General features: G+C 40.0%; 1 protein-coding gene across 1 annotated transcript in view; it reads left to right on the forward strand.

Moving 5' to 3' along the window:
* Positions 1–25,100, forward strand: part of CCDC57 (coiled-coil domain containing 57) — a 58,762-nt gene that overhangs the window by 14,463 nt on the left and 19,199 nt on the right. The window contains exons 9-10 of the mRNA XM_042447560.1: positions 17,134–17,292; positions 23,281–23,443. Of these exons, the coding sequence (XP_042303494.1) occupies positions 17,134–17,292; positions 23,281–23,443 (322 nt within the window). The remainder of the gene's footprint in view (positions 1–17,133; positions 17,293–23,280; positions 23,444–25,100) is intronic.

The raw sequence follows: 25,100 nt of genomic DNA on the forward strand, positions 1-25,100 counted from the left end.
TTCCATTCCTGACTATTCAAACAATTCAAAACTTTCTTAGCCACAAGCAGCCACATCTTCCCCAGAAGGTCAGACATTCTCTTCTATGGCGGATGATCAATCAATCTCTCACATAGCATTCTTTTACAGTACTCACCTAGACTAGTCCTTATAAGATTCCAGCCTCATAGGATGGGGAGCACACTGTTAGGGTCTATCAATCCAGGGAGTCTGCAGAGCAGCAGAACAATCTCACATTATCAAGTGACTGAACTTTGAGCCATCAAACTAGCCATCATTCATCTACAGCATATTTTCAAGACCTCTCACATCCTAGTTCACACAGGAAACAACCAAATCCTAAGTCCAGAAACAGGGAGTTTCCAACACATGCCCATTACACAGAGAAGCTCACTTTTTCCTATCTTGGGCCGAGAAAAACATTACCTTCATCTCAGCCCAGGACATTCAGGGTACCTTGAACAAGCAGGTGAATTCCTCAGCTGTGACACACTGAATCCAGATAGTGAGTCTAGACCTACACACCTTCAACCAGTTGCTGGCACACTTCAACAACATTCAGGTCGACTTGTTCACCTCAGATGGAAATCACAAATTCCCCAGGTATTTCACCAGGTTTCACTCCCACAAGGCCAAAACCCAAGATATTCTTCTGACTTCCTGGCCACAGGCACTGTTGTATGCCTTTCCCCCAGTCCCTCACATATCCAGGATTCTGATGAAGTTCAGAAGGGTGTCAGTTATACTAGTGGCACTACATTGGCCAGGAAGACTGTAGTTCTTCCATCTCTTGTCTCCAATCAGGCACCTCTGATGCTCCAAATACTTCCTCACTTTCCTGGTGAAGGTCCACCAGCTCCCAGGCTGGCTCCACTTAGCTGCCTGGTCACTGAGCAAAAAAATGGAAGAAGACTACTATCACAGGGTAAGTAAACACCCTTCACCATTCAGATCTATGAAAAAACTTTGAAGGCTTTTCTCAGGTGGTCTGATCAAATCCATCTCCCCACAAACAGCAAAGATTAAAGGCATTCTGGAATTCCTACAACCAGGTCTAGAAATGAGGCTTAAACCAAACACCTCCTTGCTCTGCCAAACAGCAGAACTAGCTTCCATTGCAGTATTTCATCCAGTTGACACAGCAGGGGACTTCTCAGAGGGGCAATCCTACTCAGCTGTCCTGTGATTTCCCTCCTAGGACCTTCACAAAGACTGAAAGCCCTTTGAACCACTTAGAACTGTGCTGTTCAGGATTCTTTCTATTAAGAACCTTTTTCTGGTTGCAGTCAATTCAGACAGAGATTTTGGAACTGGCTGCCTTGTCTATAGCCTCATCTCTGTAGGTTTGAGATTGACAGTTTCTTTATGGCAAGACTCAATATAAACTCTACCCTCCATAACTCACAATACTCCATTCATTTTGCTCTCATTGAGTGCACTCTTTGGAAATATGTTTCACAAACTAGATGTCAGAAGAGCCTAAATACTATATATTAGATGTCTCAATATATTTAGAAAATCAGAGTTTCTCTTTGTTGCCTTTCTTCCCACCTTCCTGAGGTATCTTCTGCCACACTAATCCAATGGATTAAAGCATGCCGCTTTTGGCCTATGAGACCTTAGGTTTCCCATAACCTCAGAATGTAACAGCATACTAGGTCAGCTGCTGCCTTTTCAATCAATGCACCTCTATTTTCTGCATTTTGGTTGGCTAATAAAGAATCATAGAATCGTAAAGTTGGAAGAGACCACAAGGGCCATCCAGTCCAACCCCCTGCTATGCAGGAAATCACAATCAAAGCATCCCCGACAGATGGCCATCCAGCCTCTGTTTGAAGACCTCTAAGGAAGGAGACTCCACTACACTTCGAGGGAGTTTGTTCCACTGTCGAACAGCCCTTACTGTCAGGAGGTTCCTCCTAATGTTGAGGTGGAATCTCTTTTCCTGCAGCTTGCATCCATTGCTCCGGGTCCTAGTCTCTGGAGCAGCAGAAAACAAGCTTGCTCCCTCCTCAATATGACATCCCTTCAAATATTTAAACAGGACTATCATATCACCTCTTAACCTTCCCTTCTCCAGGCTAAACATCCCCAGCTCCCTAAGTCGTTCCTCATAGGGCATGGTTTCCAGACCTTTCACCATTTTAGTCATTCTCCTTTATTTTTTATTTTATTTATTTATTTTATTTATAGACCGCTATTCCGCTTTGATCATAGCGGTGTACAAGTAAAAAAATTTCATCAAAATATTTTTAAAAGAAATAACTGATATTAATTTAAAAAGAATGTTGTCTTCCAGGCGAGGCCTGTTGTTGCTGGCCTGCCTCTCTCCCCCTCAAGATGGTGGTTGGAGGAGGGCTCTTTGTCTTCCAGGCCTGGCCTCTCTCCCCCTCAAGATGGTGGTTGGAGGAGGGCTGTCTTCCAGCCTGGCCTCTCTCCCCTCAAAGATGGTCGGTTGAGGAGGGCCCCCTCAAGATGGTGGTTGGAGGAGGGCTCTTTGTCTTCCAGGCCTGGCCTCTCTCCCCCTCAAGATGGTGGTTGGAGGAGGGCTCTTTGGACACGCTCCAGTTTCTCAATGTCCTTTTTTAATTGTGGTGCCCAGAACTGGACACAGTATTCAAGGTGGGGCCTGACCAAAGCAGAATAGAGTGGCACTATTACTTCCCTTGATCTAGACACTATACTTCTATTGATGCAGCCTAAAATCGCATTGGCTTTGTTAGCTGCCACATCACACTGTTGACTCATGTTCAACTTATGGTCTACTTGGGCTCCTAGATCCCTTTCACACGTAGTTTCATTCAGCCAGGTGTCCCCCATCCTATATCTGTGCTTTTCATTTTTCCGCCCTAAGTGCAGTACCTTACATCTCTCCCTGTTGAATTTCATTTTGTTAGCTTTGGCCCAGTTTTCTAGTCTGTTCAGGTCATTTTGAATCTTGATCCTGTCCTCTGGAGTATTAGCTACTCCTCCTATTTTGATGTCATCTGCAAATTTGAAAAGTATTCCCCCAATTTTGCCCTCCAAGTCATTGATAAAGATGTTGAATAGAACTGGCCCGAGGACAGAGCCTTGTGGGACCCCACTGGTCACTTCTCTCCAGGATGAAAAGGAGCCATTGTTGAGCACCCTTTGCGTTCGGTCGGTCAACCAATTACAAATCCATGTAACAGTTGCCTTGTCTAGCCCACATTTTACAAGCTTGTTTGCAAGAATATCGTGGGGAACTTTGTCAAAGGCCTTACTGAAATCAAGATATACAATATCCACAGCATTCCCTTCATCTAACAAGCTGGTAATTTTATCAAAGAAAGAGATAAGGTTTGTCTGGCATGACTTCTTTCTCTGAAACCCGTGTTGACTTTTTGTGATTATGGCATTGCCTTCTAGATGTTCACAGACTCTCTGTTTAATGATCTGCTCCAGAGTCTTTCCTGGTATTGATGTCAGACTAATTGGACGATAATTGTTTGGATCCTCTTTTTCCCCCTTTTTGAAGATGGGGACAACGTTTGCCCTCCTCCAGTCTGCTGGGATTTCTCCTGTTTTCCAGGAGTTCTCAAAGATTATTGCTAATGGCCCCGATATTACATTTGCCAGTTCTTTTAATACCCGTGGATGTAGTTCATCTGGTCCTGGAGACTTAAATTCATTTAGATTAACAAGGTATTCCTTTACTATCTCTTTACTTATTCTGTGCTGAAATTCCCCTAATCTGTCCTCTGCTCCATTATCCTCAGGTTGAGCTCCCTTTTCTGAGAAGACTGAGGCAAAGAAGGTGTTGAGTAATTCTGCCTTAAAGGTGACACTCTTTTGTGGATTTTGCACCTCTAGTGGAAATCTGCCAAACATCTACATGAACAGTTCTGTTCTCATTTAGAAAACATTATAAACTGGACAAGTTTGCTTCAGCGAGGCTTCCATCAATGGGAGAGTTCTGCAACAAGATACAACACACTGGAGCACACTCTTGCCATCTTTCCATCTGGATACACATATAGATCCCATTTGTGGATGGCTGCTTCCCTTTCAGCTGAGAATGGCACATTGGAGGACTTACTGTGAAGGCTCATTCTTGCCAAGGAGAAGAAGTCAATCAGCCCCATCCTAGATGACAAGACATTGATTCTTTTTCTTTAATTTGGAAAGTCTTTCTTCTACTTTCCTGTTATTTGACAGGCGTTAAACCCATTCATGAACATTTTTTTTTCTCCTTGGCAAGAATGGGCTTCATAGTAAGTCCTCCACTGTGTCATTTCATAAGATAGAACAATGGCTGTGTAAGTGGAACCATAGTGCTGTAACTGTGTAGTGTTAAAGGGATCTAGGGGTTGGTACATGCTTTAAAAAAATCTTCTAAACCACATTACATGCACAATTGATATCTATAGCAAATTGGTGAATAAAACTTCATTGCAAGCAATGTGAAGGAAAAGAGAAATACAAATGACCAAAGTCCTAAAAACTGGGAATTTCTATATAGAATGTATTACACTAATTTCCCAGAGCATTCTCGTGTAAAGGGGACAGTTATATATGTTGGAAAATCCTGCTCAATTAAGCATTTCTCTATATTCCTTCTTCAGGTTGCTACTACAACAATGGGGCTTCAGTCATTAAGGGTTCCCTTACTGGCTCTCTTTACTTTCTACATACTGCCTCTAGAACTTTCCCCATTTGCTCAATCACCCAATTGTAATACATGGTGATCGCTATATCCATGTATCCAAACAGCCACACCATGTGACCAGAGAACCTTGCATTTGTGTTTGCAACCACATAAAGGATCCCCCTCTCTCTTTTAGTTTCTCCCTCAAGATTATGAATGTTGGCTCAGCTAAGCTACTCCTTTACCTGAAACTGTCCTTTAAGTACGCAGGACTTAAGCAATGTAGGTATATGTTTTTGCATGTATTCTTCAATGTAACCAGTATTGTTTTCGTTAAGTAATTGAATACTGCCTATCTGATTTACTTTACTAAAGATAATAAAGAAATACTTTCCTTTCCAAATTCTGCTAAAGGAGACTGAATCGGTATTCAGTCTACATCTTTCTCAGAAAAGGGGATAACTGTCCAGGAATTTACCTCCAATTGAACAATGTGTATAAGAAATCATTATCAGTAAACAGTGAGAGACTTCCATCTGAGGCCCAAACAGATGGGCCAAATAAAGCGGTTTCTGGCTGCTTTGGGGACTTAGTGTTTAGACGATGCATGGCCCTGAAGCAGCTGGAAGATGCTCCAAGGCTACCTAAGGCAGCCCAAAGCTGCCAGCAAAAGGAGCGGATTTAATCTGCTCCTGCTGGCGGCCTATTTAGGGCTCTTGCCGCTGCCCACTTTGGGAGCAGGATGACTGGTTGCCACATTCCTGGAGCAATTGCGGCCGGAGCAGCCAAAGATCACTCCTTCCAGGCCGTCTGCTTCGGCCCTTAGAAATTAGTTATGATTGCACGATTGCTTTTGAAGCTTCCTACTACATAGTGCAGTGAGAGTAATAAAATCAATAATAAGTAATAGGATTTTGGAAATATTAGTGACAATAATAAGATTTTGAAACCAATCTCAAATAGTTAAGGATGCCTCAGTCTTAACTGTATGGAATTGTTGTTAAAATAAATCAAATCTGTGTAGAGTAAGGAATAGTTATGTTAAATACAACAATTTATTCTGTTTTAGGTTTGTTGTTGTTAACTGCCTTCAAGTCAACCTTAATTCATGTTAACCCTATGAATGAGATATGTTCAAGCTCCCCTTTCCTCAACCACTCAGTTTAGGTCCTGCAGGTTCAGGGCCATGATCTTTTTGTTTGCATTTATCCATCTAGTATGCAGTCTTCCTCTCTTCCTACTACCCTTCATCTTTCCTTGCATTATTATCTTTTCTAGTAAGTAATGTCTTCTAATAATGTCACCAAAGTATAACAACCTCAGTTCAGGTCCAAAACACACTGCAGAAATTATCCAGTTTGAGACCACTAACTGCCCTGGGTCAGTTCTAGGGAATCCTGGGAATTGTAGTTTATTGTGGCATCAGAGCTCTCTGACAGAGAAGGCTAAATATCTCACAAAACTACAGTTCCCAGAATTCCCTAACATTGAGCCAGAGCAGTTAAAACTGTCTCAAACTGGATGATTTCTGCAGTGTGTTTGGACCTTATTCATAGAATCATAGAATCGTAGAGTTGGAAGAGACCACAAGGGCCATCCAGTCCAACCACCTGTCATGCAGGAACTCTCAATCAAAGCATCCCTGAAAGATGGCCATTCAGCCTCTGTTTAAAAACCTCCAAGGAAGGTCTTGACTTGACTATTCATCTTGACTTCCAGTAAGAATTCAGTCCTGATCTATTCTAGAACCCCCCCCCCCTTTTTTTTTTTTTTTTTTTTTTTTCTTTTTGGACATCGATGGTATCCTCAACTCTCTTCTCCAGCACCATATTCAGAGCAACATACTTAGATGTTTATTAAGAAGTGAATACTGCTGCAAAGCATGAATATTTTTAAAATAACATAAAAAGTCAAATATCATAAACCAGAAATTTAGACCTTTCTTTGTGTATATGTTCATTACATTCATATTAGTGTTTTAGATCATATGCTTTGAAAAAGAAATAAAATTACTACATGTATTTATGTGCAAAAAATAAGGATCAGTTATATTATTATTTATTATTTATTTTGTTACAGTATTTATACCCCGCCCTTCAGCCCTATAGGCTCTCAGAGCGGCTATTAAAATCAAATTAGGATTTAATTGTAAGGTATATATGTGAAAAGCATACTGCTCATACAACATCTGTATGGACACCTGAATATCCTTGGGACTTTATACAGTATGGATACCAAATTATTTGCTACTGACACTGAGACATGCATTATTAATGGCAGATTTGGTAACCCACAATAATGGAGCACCAGTTCATGTTGTTGTTTTTTTAATATGCCTTGGGCTTTCAAATAAATGGCATCAGCAGCTCTTAAGTTCTTAGAATAGCCTTAGAATGTGGCCTTTAATGGAATGGGGTAAATGAAATGTTTGCTCTTACACCATGTACTCAGTTGCAGTGTCTCTTTGTCAAGTTGTTTCAAGATACAGGTTTTCTGCCTAAGTATAGTGTATTGTTCTCAGCTGTGAGGCAGTTTTCCATAAGAAATATTTTAATATCTTTGGAATAAGTGTAGGAATCTGTAACTTGTCAGTGATAGGGAATGGCAGTATCTTCTCTACAGAGAAGAACCTTTCTCAGACACTGTTCAGACAAAGGTCAAATGTAAATTTAGATGTATTGAGTCAGTCAGTATTTTTGCCTTTTGTTGGAAATGTGTTTTGGAGTCACATAATAGGAGAAAGGTTTCAATCCACATCTTGCTAATTATAAATTGATGGATGTTATACTCTTTTGAGTAGAGCAATCTTATTAATTTATTAGTATTAGTATTATGCTTTATATAGCGCTGTAGATTTACACAGCACTGTACATACAAACAATAAAATGGATAAAGTAAACCTGCCCATGGTGTACAATCTAAGAAATAATAGCATAATACATATAAATAATGCATAACAATACAGGAAAGGGGTCAATTAAGTAAAGCAGGCAACAACTTAAAAATGTCAAATAACAAATAATAGTCACACAATGCCTGGGAACACTTCTCTGAACAGGATGGTCTTTAACTCAGTTTTCACAGATGTTTGATTACAACTCCTATCACCCACATGCCTGTCAGGGTGGAGGGTGGAGTGTACTAAGTTGGAGACCTCGATTGTGAGGGCTTCTGTCACATTCTCATTTAGCTGATCTTTCAATATAAATACAACTGAAGAAATTGCAGTTTGTCCTATACTAATAAATAATAATAAAGCTTTTATTTATATACCGCTTTTCCTCCAGATCAAAGCGGTGTACATACGGTAAAACAATGATACATATACAATAATTAAAAACAGTTTTAAAACAGTTATAAACATTCAATTTTTAAAACAGTATAACTAAGATAATTGGGATATCTATTATGGGTAGTCGTCTAATCTGGTCGGGGAATACTTTCTACAAGGAATCGGGAGGGTATGCTAACTGGAAGAGATACGTTTTTAATGCCTTCTTGAAGGCCTCCAATGTACAAATAGATCGAATCTCCTCTGGGAGTGCATTCCAGTGAGTTGGAGCTATCATTGTGTAAGCTCTTTGGTGAGTCGTTGCCAGTCTCACCTTGGGGTGTTCAAGCAACAATTTCCCCATTGTTCTGAGAGTGCGGGGCAGATTATGTAGGGAGAGGCATTCCCTCAAGTAACTCGGGCCCAAGCCATGTAGGGCTTTAAAGGTAATAACCATCACTTTGTATTGGGACCGGAAGCGAATTGGCAGCCAGTGAAGAGATTTTAACACAGAGGTTATATGATCCGATCTAGCTGTACCCGTGACCAATCTGGCTGCAGCATTTTGAACCAGTTGAAGCTTCCGAACCTGATACAAAGGTAGCCCCATGTAGAGCGTGTTACAGAAATCCAAACGAGAGGTTACCAGTGCGTGTACTACAGTTTCTAGGTCCTTTCGATCCAGACAGGGACGCAGTTGGCGTATCAGCCGAAGCTGGTATCAAGCACTCCTGGCCATCGCATCTACTTGAGATGATAACTGTAGAGATGGATCCAGGAGTACTCCCAAACTGCAAACTTTGTCCTTTAGGGGAAGTGTGAGCCTGTCCAGGACTGGATGGCAAATTTCCCTGTCTGGACTTGGGGAACCTATGGCAAGTACCTCTGTTTTCTCTGGATTCAGCCTGAGTTTGTTTTTCCTCATCCAGCCCATTACTGACCCCAGACAGGCATCCAGAGGAGAGGTGCCATCCTTAGTCACTGTATCAGAGACATGGAGAGATAGATCTGGGTGTCATCAGCGTACTGATAACACCGTGCTCCATGGTTCCGGATGATGGAATAGTATTTCCAAAGGAAGACAAGATCAATGCTTAATATCTATCCCGTCTTCCAGTCACCTTGTTAACCCGAGAGAACTGAGGATCGTCCCAAACATACCACAGATCCTGACCTTACTCCTATGTAATGCCAGGTCAGTGAAAAACAAATTTCACATCATATATGATCTATTAGATCAGGGGTAGGCAACCTGCGGCCCGGCGAGGCCTTGGGACCGGCCCTAGCCCGGTCCTGCCGCCAATTGCCGCTGGGGCCTTTGGCGTCTCGCGCAAGGGGCATGGTGGGGCAATTGTCTATAGAAGCCTCAGAAACATGCATTTATCTTAACATTTTTTTAAAAATCAGCAAATTTTTTCACGTGTCCTCCATTTTTATTTCAAAAAGTGCCCTCTATTTGAAAATTTTGTCCTACATTTGTCCCAGCTTATTTATTTATTTATTTATTTTTAAAAAATTTAATTATTTATTTTTTGGCTTCGGCCCCCCCAGTTGTCTGAGGGACAGCAACTCGGCCCCCGGCTCAAAAGGGTTGCCTACCCCTGTATTAGATGATCAGGACACCGACCTGGCATGTATCACGGAAACCTGGCTGGGGGAGGATAGCTGTGTGACCAAAGCTCTCCCAGCCGGGTATGCGCTGAAGGAGCAGGTTAGGGAAAGTGGGCAAGGGGGAGGAGTGGCCGTGGTTCATAAAAGCCATATCACAGCATGGGGGACAGAATGGCGCCCTGAGGGACACCAGCTGTCAGCTCTCTTTTACGAGAGCAACTGTCTCCCAGCCTCACCATCTGGAATCTTCCCGAGAGGTAGGATCGGAACCACTGGAGTGCAGTGCCCCCAATACCCAACTCTCCCAGGCGTTCCAGAAGGATACCATGGTCGATGGTATCGAAGGCCACTGAGATGTCCAAGAGCACCAACAGAGTCACACTTCCCCTGTCAATGCCCAGACGAAGATCATCGACTAAGGCAGGGGTAGGCAACATTTTTGAGCCGGGGGCCGGGTTGCTGTCCCTCAGACAACTGGGGGGGCCGAAGCAAAAAAAAAAAAATTAAATAATTTAATATATATATATATATATATAAATAAGCCGGGCCAAATGTAGGACAAAATTTTCAAATGGAGGACACTTTAAAAAAAAAAAGGAGTACACACGAATAAATTTGCTGATTTTTTTAAAAAAAGTTAATATAAATGCATGTTTCTGAGGCTTCTATAGACAATTGCCCCCCTGCCCCCGTTTGCCCGCCGCTTCCCCCCTTCCCCGCCTCCTCCTGATAGGCCAAAGGCCCCAGCGGCAATCGGTGGCAGGACTGGGCTGGGGCCGGTCCCAAGGCCTCGCCGGGCCGCATCCGGCCCGCGGGCCGCAGGTTGCCTACCCCTGGACTAAGGCGACCATGGCAGTCTCAACTCCGTGGCCCGCCTTGAAGCCAGTTTGAAATGGGTCCAGATAATCGGCTTCATCCAAGACTGCTTGGAGTTGAAAGGCGACCGCCCTCTTGATCACCTTGCCCAAGAATGGTAATAAGGAGACCGGTCTATAATTACACATTAACAGGGGATCAAGGGAGGGTTTCTTCAGAAGAGGTCTTACTATTGCCTGTTTTAAGGCCGATGGAAATATACTTTCCTGAAAAGATCCATTTATTATAAGATGTAATGCGGTTTTTATGGCATCTTCTCCCTGAACGGTCAACCAAGAAGGACAAGGGTCGAGAGGGCATGTCGTCCTTTTCACACAGCCAAGGAGCTTGTCCACATCCTCGGTATTCACAAACTCAAAACTATCCAGAACAACCTTGTTTCCAGAGTCACTGGATGCCTCTGTTATAGGTTCTGTCAAAAGACCAGCGTCAAGATCAGCCCTTATCTGAGAGATTTTATCAGCAAAGAAGTCGTTAAAAGTGTCACAACAGGCTCTCGATGGCTCTAATAAAGGGTTCAGGGTGGCCGGGGGTTGGGTTAATTCCCTAACCACCCTGAACAGCTCTGCTGGACGAGACTCTGCTGATGCAATCCGTGCAGAACAGAACGAGTTCTTAGCTGCATCGATTGCCACTCCGTAGGAGCGTAACAAGCTCTCATGGAGTGTCTTGTCAGATATGTTCTGATGTTTCCGCCAGTGGTGCTCTAGTCGTTGCGCAGCCCGCTTCATCTGGCGAAGATCTTTAGTATACCAGGATCTTTTATTAGGAGCGGGCTGGTAAGGACGCTCGGGAGCGATACTGTCTATTGCCCCGGTGAGGTTCGTATTCCAATTGTCAACCAGAGTTTCGACAGTGTCGCCATCGTTCCCAAACATAATACCCTCTAAGGCTTCTTGGAACCTTTTGGGTTCCATCAGCCTTCGAGGGCGGACCATTGTAATGGGTCCTCCACCCCCGAGGGGTTTTTGGATCGTGGCTTTCAGTCCTACCTTGACCAAATAATGGTCCGTCCATGACAAGGGGGAAATAGAATTTATTTCCACCCACGGATATTCTCGGTCCATACTGAAGACTACATCGAGCGTATTACCAGCACAATGTGTTGAACCCGAGACCATTTGGGACAGGCCCTTGCTATCATGGATTCCATGGACAACCGAGCCGCACCTGTTAGGTCTAATGAGCCGGCCTCGAAAGGGATGTTGAGGTCCCCCAGGACTAAAAGCTACACTTCTAAACATACTTTTATCAAATGATGTCTATGGGAATCTCTTTTATCTTAAGGGAAGCCCTGTCTACATATGCCAAAAGATAGGTTTGCAAGCTGGCTCCCTCCAATGAACAGGGAATCTGTTCTGTATTGGGATACTCTTTGTGCTCCCTAGATTATCATTGCTAGAGTCACTAGATTATCATTGCTAGAGTCACTTGCAGTATCAAAGCTATTATGTTTATAAGAAAGAGACTTTTAAGAGTGTTCTATTAATTCTTGTTTAATTCTTGTCTTTTAATGAATGTTTTCGTTCTTTTTTAAATTTTGAAGACATTTTAATTACATTTCAAGCACATTTTCAATGTTTTGTGTATATATATAATGTATACTGTACACAGACATATGTGGATATGGGTGTGCCTATGTGTTTTAATTTTTGAAAGCTGTCTTGTATCCAGTTTCTTGGGGGAAAGTCAGGATATAAATTAAAAAAAATGTAGTTGGTTGAGTGCAAGATTCTTGCTGTATTAGTTGTATTGATATGGCAAAATATTGTATTTTGCCTAGGTATACTCTAAAAGCAGAAATATAGGCCTGTTGTATACCACTTCATGCACTCTCTTCTAGTGTGTTTAAAAGTACTTACAGGATGCCAGATACTGTAAACTATGGACTCAGGACATTATTACACATGCCTTGTGTCTCGTGGCAATCATGTTATGAAAGAAAGGAACATATTCTTTTGAAAATGTTTTTTATCACACCTCTCTTATTTTTCATGACTGCACTGGTTTGGGCATGGTCTGTTCTCTTTACTTACAGTATATTGTGTGTGTCTGGGTGTATATTCATGTATAATGATTCTTTGTTTTGTACAATTAGGAATTTGTATCCAATACCAAGAGAGAGCTGCCATCTAATGCATCTTACATTACTTAAGCATTAGCATATTAGTTTATATATTTTAGTATATTTGTTTCTGCTATCCAAGAAGCAGTAAAAATAAAATTGAAAATAGAAACTACAACAGTAAGTGTATTATATGGACCGAAACAGTCACAATATTAATTGTTGACAGATTACTTGGATACCAAGATAAACTTTATAACAAATGGAAAACATTAAAATTTACATTATGCACGGGAATTAAGTTGCAGTCTGTCTATACAAGCAAATTATACTATAGATTTTGAATGAGTAAATACTTGTATTTACTATCCTTTCACTAATTCTAAAAGAGAATTATTGTTTATAAGAGTTAATAAAAAAGGAAAACATTTTCTAAACTTTTTGCTATAGTATGATGTAAGTTAAATATGCTTGAGGGGACCTCCTCTTTGACCTATCAGTCAGGGCAATGCACTATGCCTGATTAGTGCCAGTGTTGTTGTCATTCCAGCATCAAGTAGAAACGTGTTTTGCTTTGTTATTACTAAAGCCTTTATTTTGCTTTGTTGTTACTAAAGCCTTCGGAGCCTAATTAATTTTATACATATCCGTATGATTTCAAATCCTGTCAAACTATTTTAACTGGTTTTAATCTGTCTTCTTTTACCTTTTAATTATTTAATGTTTTTAACCTTTTAAAATGATTTTACTATTTAAATTGCCAATCTCAGTTTAAGATTGTATTTAATTTGAAAAGGTAGGCAGATTATAAAAGAACCAACAGGTTGCAGTGGGTACCATATGAGGGAAGCCAAAGACAAAATCAATTCAAAGTGATTGCAGGTTGAGTCCCTCTTATGTGAAATGCTTGGGATTTGAAGTGTTGGATTTTGGAATATTTGCATATACTGTACATAATGAGATATCTTGGAGATGGGGCCTAAGTCTAAACACAAAATTCATTTATGTGTCATATACATCTTATATCCCTAGTCAGAAGGTAATTTTATACATAATATATTTTTAATAATTTTGTGCTTGAAACAATGTTTATATATACTGAACAATCGGAAAGCAAAGTTATCACTATCTCAGACACCTATGTGGACAATTTTGGATTCTGGAGCATTTTGAATTGCAGAATTCTGGATAAGGAATACTCAATCTCTACTGTATACCCATATATAAGATTTACATAGTTCAGAGGCCAGTACTATTGTTCCCCATTCTAGGGGAGAAACATTATTAGGACCCAATGGAGAGTATGTATTCAATATGTAAAGTGTTTGCTCTCATAAACATACTCAGTTACATTTATTTCATGTAATAAAAAGAGAAGGAATCAGCAAACAAAATTAACAGTAGAATTAAACAAAGAAGACTGATTTTATGTACAGTGCTGTGTAAATTTACAGCACTATATAAATAAAGCTTAATAATAATAATAATAATAAAGGTTTTTATTTTTATTCAGTACAGCTGTATTCTATTAAATAATTTGCCTCGAGATACAACAAAGTTCAGAATTATAACATCTATTATAAGTACTCAATAAAGTCAAAGATTGGACTGTTCTGGAAACTCTCCAGTAACTGGCAGCCTGTTGTTCAGGGACCTTCACGAGTCCACTGTCATCCTGAGCAGCACTATGCTAGAGGATGATGTCTGACAGATTAGAGCTTGCAGAACAGTGTGTATCATTGTTTCTGTTTTATTGTTGGTGAAAAATAGACTGAAATAATGTAGGATCATCTCCAAAATCACTCACTCAGCTAGTGATAGACTTGATAGTCTGAGCTAGGGCTCCTGCATGTACCTTCTGGGCCATGAGAGTGCAGTCCCTGTGTGGTGGTGCTACTAATTATAGTTTTGAGGGAAACCAAATACTGTTCCTTGAAACAGAACATTCTAAATCTCCTGGAGAGACATGAAGATGGAAGGCATCAGCTGTCTAGTAAGGAAAATACTTGGTTTGCATAATGGTTAGTCCAACACTATTTGCTAGTGAGTCAATTAAAATTTGAGATGAGAATTCTTCATTAGGAGAGCACATCCAGAAACCCACGGGGATTCCCTTAGTACAGAGGGTACTCACAAGGATGACACAGATATCCATCACTGCTTATTGATCTTTGGTGCAAGGGAGTCGAGTACCTGCCTGTTGCCACTGACAAATGCATTATCTATGTTTTTGTCTAATTTAAAAAATACTTTTATTTTAGTGACTGTGAAACTACATTTTCAGGTAGCTGCAGGGGCTACTGCATTGAGGGCAGAAATTCTGCTCCTTGAACCCTGACTGATTTATATTTTAGCATGAGCTCTTGTGTGGCTATCAATCTATTCCTTCAGATGAACTGATAGAGTGATTTAGATTGTAAGCTGGAGGGCAGGGAACCATCTAATTAAAATAATAATTGTAAGCTGCTCTGAGAGCCTTTAGGGCTGAAGGGTGGGGTATAAATACTGTAAATAAATAAATAAATAATAAAGTCACAGGTTTTTAAGTACAATTATGGGAGTGGGATAAAATGTTATAGGATACAGAAATATGCAATTTGCGATTTTGGCCATGTATCTTCAGAGAGTTTCTATGTGTGGTAATAAAGGGACAAAACACTGCCACAAACCCAGATGCCAACTCTGGCTGCATGTACTCTGAAATAAAAATTACAGGTGCTAATAACATCACCAGCTATATCAAAGATGTATTTGCTTGCTCCTCCTCCAATGTGATATATGTCATCCTATGTCAGCTATGCCCCTCCACAATCTGCAGTGGACAAATGGGACAGTCTCTGTGCAAGAGGATAAATAGACATTAGAAATGGCAGCACCCATTTCCACAGAAACCAGTTGAAGAGCATTTCAGTTTTCCTGGATATACAAAATGAGATTTGAAAATTGTGGCTCTCAAACAAAAACAAGATTCAAAGGAAGACTAGAAAGAGAAACAGCCAAATTGAGATACAGTATATTCACAGATTCTCAATGAATTATAGAAGGTCCCCATTTTTGCTTGTACAGTGTTCCTCTCTGGAATTTCAACTTGAAAGTGGGTACTTTGGAACTTTGACAATAGTCAAAACATTGTCAGAACCTGAGGTGTTTATCATTATTTCATGAGTATGGCAGGCTACCTTTTTTTCTTCCTAGAAGTCACCTGTTTAAAATTTTGATTTTTCAACTTGAAGCTGGGCACTGCAACTTGATTTAAAGTTCTGTCACATGTTGAGGTGTTTACCATTATTTCTTGGTGAGTTTTGAGTGACATTATTTTTTACTTTTAACAAACTTCCCATAGGAAATTTTGACTTGAAACTCAGCACTATAACTTAGATGATAACCACAATACTCTTGTCAAATTTTGAAGCATCAGTGTCCTGATTTGTTATGGTTGTGATGGACAGAAATGCAGATTTTTTTTTAGTATTATACACATAAATTGTGTATAGACATAAATTATGGAAGAGTCAGAAAACCAGCTATATTTTTGAGAAGTTAGTGATTGGAACTAAACAGAGGAAGACTTTTAATTCTGCAACTCCTCAAAAAGATTATCTGGCATAAGATAAGATGAGATTCATATTGTTTGCTAAATGATTTTCCATTTTATTTGACATCAAAATGATTATTAGATTTGTCTGGATTATTAGATTTGCCTATGATCTATTTAGATAAGTATGCTAGAACCTCTAGAGACAGCCTACTGAATCTCCTTGATCTGGGCAAATTACATTTTGAGATGCCCATTTGGTCACATAATGGAGATTATGCTTGGGCAGAGGAAATAATAATAATAACAACAACAACAACAACAACAATAATAATAAATTTATATTTTCCCACCTTTTCCAAATGGATCAAGGCGGGATTACAACCCATAAAATACATGCAAGAACACATCAATAAAATACAATAAAAATAATTACATTAAAACTAACTCATTGTCATACAGCAATGCAATACAATTATACATAGTGATCAGAAAGTGGAACAGTATTTCTTACACAAGGTCAGGTGGGTAAGATCACTGGAAGAGATCCATCTTAAGTGCCCTCTTGAAGGCTTCCAAGGAGGCAATAAAACAGATCTCTTCCGTGAGACTATTCCATAATTTCGGAGCAGTTGCAGTGAAAGCTCTTTGGGAAGTCATTACAAATCTGTTTGGTTAATGTTCTAATAGATTCTTCCCAGTTGTTACTTGAGAGTGCGGGGCAGGTGTGTTTTACTGACTGTTCTAAGGATAACATTTCTTCATCATTTTCTTCTTCATCTAGCCTTGGCAGCCAGGTTCAAGCCAATTTAAATGAATGAAATACATTTACAAATGTAGATTCCCTTAACCAGAGGTTAGGACCATCACTTCGTAAGCTATACAAACTAAATTTTGGCTAGAAAATATGCTACCAGTAGATAATATTATAGTTGTTGTCTTCAAAATATTCCTAGTAACAGAGCTCCAGCTGCCTTCTTGTTTGTATTTGTATCATATAGAAATCCATTGCTTAGGTTATTTGATGTTTCAGTGTATCGAAATCCACTGATATTGATATTGTTGTGCTCTCTCTCTCTCTCTCTCTCTCTCTTCCTCTGTTCATTTTGCTTGAAACGGAAAAGGCTATTAGTGTGATCAGGCTTGTGTTCTGTATATTTTTATAGACTTGAACAAGAACTGGAGGCAATGAAAACAAGTGCTGTTTCTCAAGTAGCTCAGATGTCCAGGGAGACAGTTACTAAAGATCTTCAGATTCAAGCACTGCAAGAGGAAGAAATAAAGCTGAGAGCACAACTGACTACCCTACTTCAAGATATTGAAAGGTGAATGTGTTTTTTTAGATTAATTTTTATTAGTTTTAAGTACAGTCTAATTTACAATCAAAATCAAATCAAATAAAAGATAAAGAAAGAAGAAAATGTGAAGAAGAAAAGTAAAGAAGAAGAAAAGTGAGGGGGGACATGCAACTGATACACAGTGAGGTTCCGCGACCCCCAGTCCACTCTGTAATGAAGAGAAAATTTTAAATAGAGGAAAAAATTATTCTACCATTACAGATCCAACTAAATAATCCTACTAAAATTACTACAGTAATAGCCACAGATTATTACATAGGGGTTGTCTAGAGAGGCCAAATGGCCTGGGTTCCCCCTGGACTCATGTCTTCTAGTTTAGATGACACAGTCCAAAAACCCCATGTCAGGATGAGGCCTGATCCTGCCTGTGCAGACATGGATCTGGAGGATCTAATCTGACCCTGGGGTAAAGAGCCCAGGGTAAAATAGCCCTGACCTTTGCAGCTGACCTTTCATTGGCGACCCACTTAGATTGATTCCTTAAATCATAAAATAACAGAGTTGGAAGAAAAAACAAGGGCCATCCAGTCCAACCTCCTGCCATGCAGGAACTCTCAATCAAAGCATCCCCATTGACATGCTGAAAAGGGTCCAGCTAACTGCATTTTATTTTATTTTTATTTTTAAAAAGAGAAAAAACAAAGCTGGAAGGAAGCTTCTTCCTTTTTTGCATCACAGACCCTCCTTTTTGTTGTTGTTGCAAAAATCCAGAAATGACTGTTTTTGAAAACATGAGTTCATTATCAGAAGAAATGTACATAGTAGAGTCCGAGTCTCCTTTATCTGGACTTCTGAAATCAGAATTATTCCAAAATCCAAAACTGACCATGAGAGCATCTGGTTTCACCTCAACTAAAGGAAACTTGGGAATCCTGAAGGTTTAGATAAATTACTGAATTAATAGTGTGGTCTCAGGATTTTGCTGACAGCTCAGTGTATGGAAGCACAAAATTATTTTAAAAATATTGTATATTAAATTACCTTCAGCCTATGTCTATGGGATGCATATAAAACATAAATGATTTTCCATTTTTTATCAGGGACATCATTTTGCTATGTCATTATATGTAATGGGACTTGAGCATACACGGATTTTGTTATACATGGGAGATCTTGGAACCAAACCCCAGCGTATAACAAGGGTCCACTGTATTTCCTTTTAGAGCCTTCCTTCCTTTTTCCTTCCTTCCTTCCTTCCTTCCTTCCTTCCTTCCTTCCTTCATCTTCCTCTTCCTCCTCCTCCTCCTCCTCTTCCTCTCCTTCCGCTAAACTTTCCACTTTTATTTGCTTTAAACAATGAGTTTTTAACTGTCCTTAAATATTTTTATTACTCTTCATAGTATCCATACACATTGCATACCGTATTAATATTATGACCTTAGTTTAACCATGTAATTTCCAGTAATCTTTCAGAAAAACGTCTAATCTCTTCCAATTCTTATCCTCTTCCTTTTTATCATTTAATATCATAGTCAATCTGTCCATTTCTCTCAGATCCATTATTTTTTGTATCCATTCTTCTATATTTGGTACTTTTTAATTTTTCCACCTTTGGCTTATATTATTCTAGCAGCTGTTACAAAGTAAAGAGTAATTTTCCAATACTGTACTTTTTTCCTATTGTATTTCCCATAAAGCTAGTCATATTTAATAAATACAATTCTGGTGCCATGGGGAATTTTATATTGAACATTCTTTGTATGATATAATGGATTTTCCCCCAAAAGTTTTTGATTTTGGAACATCCCCACCACATGTGATAATATGACCCTCTCTCCGTCCTGCATTTCCAACATTTGTCATTAGTATTTTCAAATAGCATTTTATGCCCAGGATGGTTTATAACATATTCTGCTACTGCTGATTTTTCTGGCTGGCTCAGTCTGCCATGTCTCTTGTGTTTCTTGATTCATGTTTGAACACTGCTGGTGGTCCCTATCTAGCCTTGTCCACAGCTGCATGGTATGTGGTAAACTCCTGCGGCCATGAGAGGGTCTCTGCTGTCCTTTGCGAAATGCGGCATTTGCTGAATTTTCTTGGTCGGTTTGTAGATCATTTGGAGGTTGTGTTTCGTCCCCAGTTTCTATATTCTGTCTGTGACTCCTTTGATCTATGGTAAAAATACCTTCCCTTTGGGTGGTTGTTTGTCTTCACTCCTATGGGTTTTTCTGGGCCTGGCAGGCCTTCTGATGTCTGAGCTGGAGTAACCATTAGCCTGTAGAGCCCAGTCTAGATGCTTCAATTCATCTTCCAGGAAATGGGGTTCACAGATCCTTTTTGGCAGGTCTACCAATGAATTTATTGTGCTTTTTTTTTTTTTTTTGTCTTGAGTGATGGTTGGAGTTCTTGTGAAGGTATCTGTCTGTGTGTGTAGGTTTTCTGTATATTGTGTGGCCCAAACATTGGTTTGGTTTGCGGATGACCAGGACATCCAAGAATGGCAATGTTCCTTCCTTTTTTCTTTCCATCATGAATTGGGTGTTCGAGTTGATGTTGTTCAGATGGTTCAGAAACATGGTCAGATCATCTTCTCTCTGGCTTCAAATGGTGAAAGTATTATCCACAGTATATTTTTTATCTTCCTAAGTGGTTATCAAACCTTCTGGGCCTATCCAGTGAAAGGTTATATCTTGTTTTCTGAGCACCTCCATCAATAATTTATACCGTATACATTTTTTTCAGTATTCTTTCAGGAATTTCTTTAAACATAATTATTTCATTCCCTTTAAGCCTTTTCTTAAACGGTGCTTTCAATATTTTCCCTCTGACATTTTTATCTCTTGGAAGTTGTTTCTTCTGTTCACAAGGAGAGTTTTGCCTATATATTTGCCTATATCAAATTCTTCATCTGAGCTATTTAAAAAATCCACAAAAGATATAAAAACTATTTTAAGTCAGATCTTCTGTAACAACTCTTAACCTAGTCTGTGTTTCCTTTGATTTTAACTCCATCATTGCTCATCTGGGTCAGCATCTGAAACCAAACTCTATAACTGTTGATGCAGCCCAGTCCAAGACTTCACACCACCTTCACTTCACTCCAGTGAATAAAGAGGACAAGAATCTCGATACCATGGGGAGATTGTTCTACTCCTCAACTCCTCTCATCTCTAAGATTTCAAACTCTCTGGCGTGTATGGGTGCTTACAACCATCTCATCTGGGAGATGACTCCATTCTTGGTCCAGCTTAGTGATGATGATCATAGAGTGACTTCTCTCCTACATTCAGAAGCTGGCAGGTCATCAAATTATAACCTCTAAGCACATTGCTAATTGCAGGGGAAAGGCTATGTCTGATGCCGTTGCTCTCTGTTGACATGCATGGCTTTGGTCCTCTGGCCTGTTGGACCAAGCCCATGCTGTCATTGAATACCTTACCTTTGATGATGCCAGCCTGAGACTGACTACAGGTTAGAGCACACCCACAAAACGCATTTGACAGTGAGGAAGTTCAGGTTCAACCTCTTGGTACAACCTCCCTCCAGGTATGGCAGTTACAAGTAAATGGAGTCTTCAAGATGATTTTACACTCCATCAAGGTCCGAGTTTCAGCATAGTTATCATCTTACTGCCTCCTCGACACAGAAGACTTTGACTTCAGGTGAGAGGTTTAAGTTTGGACAGTTGAAGAAGTCTTCTGATGGTTCTAAGCACCATCTTTGACTTCCTGTTTGATGACACTTTGGCTGCCACTCCTCCATCTGTACCACCAACGCCTTCTATTCCACCACTCTCCATCCTGAACGTTCTGGAGCCTTTAGCCACTGATCTAGCAACATCTTCTCCTCCATTTCACAATCAGCTTCAGCATTTCCATCGAGTGTGGAACTCCATCACCACAGATTCATGGGTGCTTAACATCATGAGGAGACCATTAAATTTGAATCCCTTCCTCCTTTGGGGGTGTTCCAGGTTACTGCTCCTTTGCCAGTGCTGCTTCAAGAAGTAGACACTTGATTTCAAAGGGGAGCTGTCAAGACCATCCCTCCATCTGAAATACCTATTGGGTTTTTCTTCAGGTACTGCATTCTCCCCAAGAAGGATGGTAGTCTGAGACAGATTCTGAACTTGAGAAGTGTGAATTTTTACATTGAGCCAAAATGTTTCAGTATGGTGACACTGTCACCTATCCTTCCTCTCATGCAAGGAGGCAAATGGCATGCCACACTGGTCTAAAAGGATGTATACTTTCACATTCTAATTAATCTGCATCACACATGCTTCTTCTACAGTGGACCCTTGTTGTATGTTGGGGTTTAGTTCCAAGATCTCCCGTGGATAACAAAACCCATGGATGCTCAAGTCCCATTAAATATAATGACATAGCAAAATGGTGTCCCTTATAAAAAATGGAAAATCAAGGTTTGATATTTGAAATTTATACTTTTTTTTGAACATTTTCAAACCGTGGATGCTTGAATCTGTGTATTAAAAAATCCGTGTATAAGAAGGGCCAACTGTCCTTTGCTGTGGGAGGGATGCATAGAGGTTCTGAGTCCTACCATTCAGTCTCAGCACTGCACCTTGAGTCTTTACAAAGGTTATGGCTGTGGTAGTTGCCTTTCTTTGGCAGTGAGAGCCATGCTGTACTTTGATGACTGGTTGGTGGACAATCTAGGACTGTCTGAACAAGGACAAGTCCAATCTGCATTCGATGCATCGGATTCATTACATCAGAGTAATCCTGGATTCTATGGCTCAAGCTGCTTCAGCAACCTCTGCAAGACTGTGAAAGGATGTCTTCAGTACCAACGCTTTTGGGCCCAACAAGATCAAGTCACTCTGAGGCATATGGCATCAACTACTTCAGTGACACTGAATGCCTGTCTTCAGATGTGCCCCTTCCAGTCTTACATCATCATCAAATCCTTTGATCCACATTAAGACTTTCTGAGAAAGGGACTCATGGTACCGAAGACTATTCAGAAGTTTCTGTGTTCAAAACTTTGCTAGCAGGAAAGGTAGTGCAAGTATTGACCAACAACACCATGGTCATGTATTATTTGAACAAGCAAGGTTGCACTTGTCCCACATCCTCCTTCACCTCACTCTTCAGATTTAAGATTGGTTCATACAGAAGAGCATCTCGATCTTGGCTTTTCATCTTCCCAGAGAGAATGTACTTGTGGATGCCCTCAGCCAGGCATTGCATTCCAGCCACAATTGGATGCTCCATCCTGAGGTTATGAGGCCCATCTTCCAGAGTTGGAGTCTGCCTGAACTTGGCCTTTTTGCCTCGGTTCACAATGCTTAGTGTCAAGACTTTTGCTCAAGGATAAGTCAGGGCAGATCACAAGGTGATAACTTCCTTTTCAGCTGGCACAGTCCTGAGCTGTACACCTTCCTTCCATTCCCTCTGAGAGTCATTGTGACACTTCATCATGATCAAGCAAAGTGCATCCTGATTGCTCCATGTGGCCAAAACAATCTTGGTTCAACCACCATCTGCAATGATGGCTAATAGCTAATGACTTCTGCTGAAAAAATATTTTTTCTACTTTTCCATATTTTCAGTCTATGAAAGTCTTGTCTTGTATTCTGATATCATAGGTCTGTTTTGAAACTACAAAAGTTTCACAAAGTTTCTCACAATTAATAAAAACTATCAAACTTCTCACCCACCCACCCCCAAATAACATCTGTTCTGTTGAAAGAAATGTATCCTAGGGTAAGGAAATTCTTAATTTGCCTAAACATTCTCTCTCAGCTATCTAGGTAGGTGGATTACCATTAGATCTTTTCTCTGTCTGTATTCAAAATTAATGTGGTATCTCGTACACTGAACCATCTAATTACTGGTGGGCTGGAGCGCTCTGCATTCTATGTACTACACTTCAGTTGTAAAGGATTTTTAATGCATCATTTTGTTACATTAATAGTTGCATTAATGGAATGAATTTCTTTCCCTCCTAAATTAGCAGTCTGAAAAATACATATGTTTCTCCCTGTTTCAGGTATAAGCAGCAGCTTTTAGTGGCAGCAGAAAGAGAAGAGATTCTAGAAAGAGCTAAAGTGCAAATTGAGCTGGACTGGCAGCGGCGGTGTGAGGATGCCGAAAGGAATCAGTATCAGAAATCAGAGGCTCTGATACAGAGTCTGTCAACAGCTAGGGACCAGGTTAGAACTGCATCACATTTCAAGTAGCTTAGCACAGAGTATTAGCAATATAATCCTTTGTGATCTTGTGATGTTGGATTAATCATTCTTATTTGCTTCTAACCAGTGGCATCCCTAGGGTTGGCGTCACCTGGTGTGATAACTCATGGTGTCATTCCCCCCATTGACCTCCTCCTATACCACAGTTGTAACATAAACAACTAGCAAAATTAAATGTATACCTTTAAATTATAATATCATATGCATAGAATAAATGTCTTTACATTCATGTGGTTAAAGTGAAAATTTGGTAAAATGTGCTGTTTTTAAAGAAAAAATTTAAAATGTTATTTTAAATTTTAAAAAATGAAAACAATTAAAAATTAAAAAACCCATGCATCCATGGGTTTTGTTATCCACGGGAGATCTTGGAACTAAAAATTAAAATTTGAAATTTTATTTAAAAATAAACCCAGGGTTCTCCTTTCTCCTCCCACTGAACCTCACCCCACTCACGCCATCTCTTCAGCATTTTAAAGAAATACATTTGAATGCCACAGCCCTATTCTGCCAAAATGCAGATGTCTGAGGAGCAGTAGTGTCGCTCTCTTTAGGTTGTCACCTGGTGAGGTCTGCACCCCCACACCCTCCTAGTGATGCCACTGCTTCTAACAAATACTTGTTCCACCTTTTTCAGGTGGTTAGGACTTTCTTAGCGCACTTTTTCTGTAACATATTCATTCTGTGCTGACACAGTGTAAATAGCATCAGCAGATCCTAATATAGGACTAGTTGGAAAGATTCTTTGCATCTGCAAAAGGGAATAGCATTTCAATCAAACACCAGTTGAATAAAAGACAGGTTGCAACTTTATTGGATTGTAACAAGTAGCAAGGAAGACGTAGACAAGAATCTGACAACCTGGGTGTTAATTAAAATGTTGCAGTGTAGTCTGCCTCTGGTAGATATATTGTAATATAGAAAGCAGCAGCCACTGACAGCTTGTTTCCTTCCTACAATTATCTCATGATGACCTGAGAACATGCTGATGACATAACACCTTGTGGGAAACTGGTGTATTTCTCCTACATCCAAGGGAATCTGTGGGGTCTATCTTATGTATAATGGAGCATGAAGCATTCTCCCCGGCCCCTGCCTGGTGCACCAGCAGCTAATGCATCAGTACTACAGAAGAAGAGTGAAGTGTGCCTGGGTTCTGAAGTTCTTTATGTATCCTGGGTACTGACAGTCCCTTCAATAAAAATTAGTCATGAGGATGAATAGCTATCATAGATACAGTATATGGAAAAAAACCTTGATATACAGTGGGCCCTTGGTATCTGCTGTGGTTTAGTTGCAGGACCCTCCCATGGATACCAGAATCTGTGGATACTCAAGTCCCGTTAAATATAGTGGCATAGTAAAATGGTGTCCTTTATATCAAAAAATCAAAATCAAGCTTAATCAAGGTTTGCTTTATGGAATTTATATATTTTTCTGAATATTTTCAAGCCATGGATGGTTGGATCTATGGATAAGGAATTTCTGGATAAGGAAGGCTGACTGTAACACAGTGTATTCCATCTTTTTAAGGAAGCCACATCAATAGTTATGATTATTGGCTGAGGGCAGGAGATATTGTCAATAATACTAGATATCAAGATAATTTTCTCTTAAA

Source organism: Sceloporus undulatus, chromosome 2, assembly GCF_019175285.1.
Source record: "Sceloporus undulatus isolate JIND9_A2432 ecotype Alabama chromosome 2, SceUnd_v1.1, whole genome shotgun sequence".
Lineage (NCBI taxonomy): Eukaryota > Metazoa > Chordata > Lepidosauria > Squamata > Phrynosomatidae > Sceloporus > Sceloporus undulatus.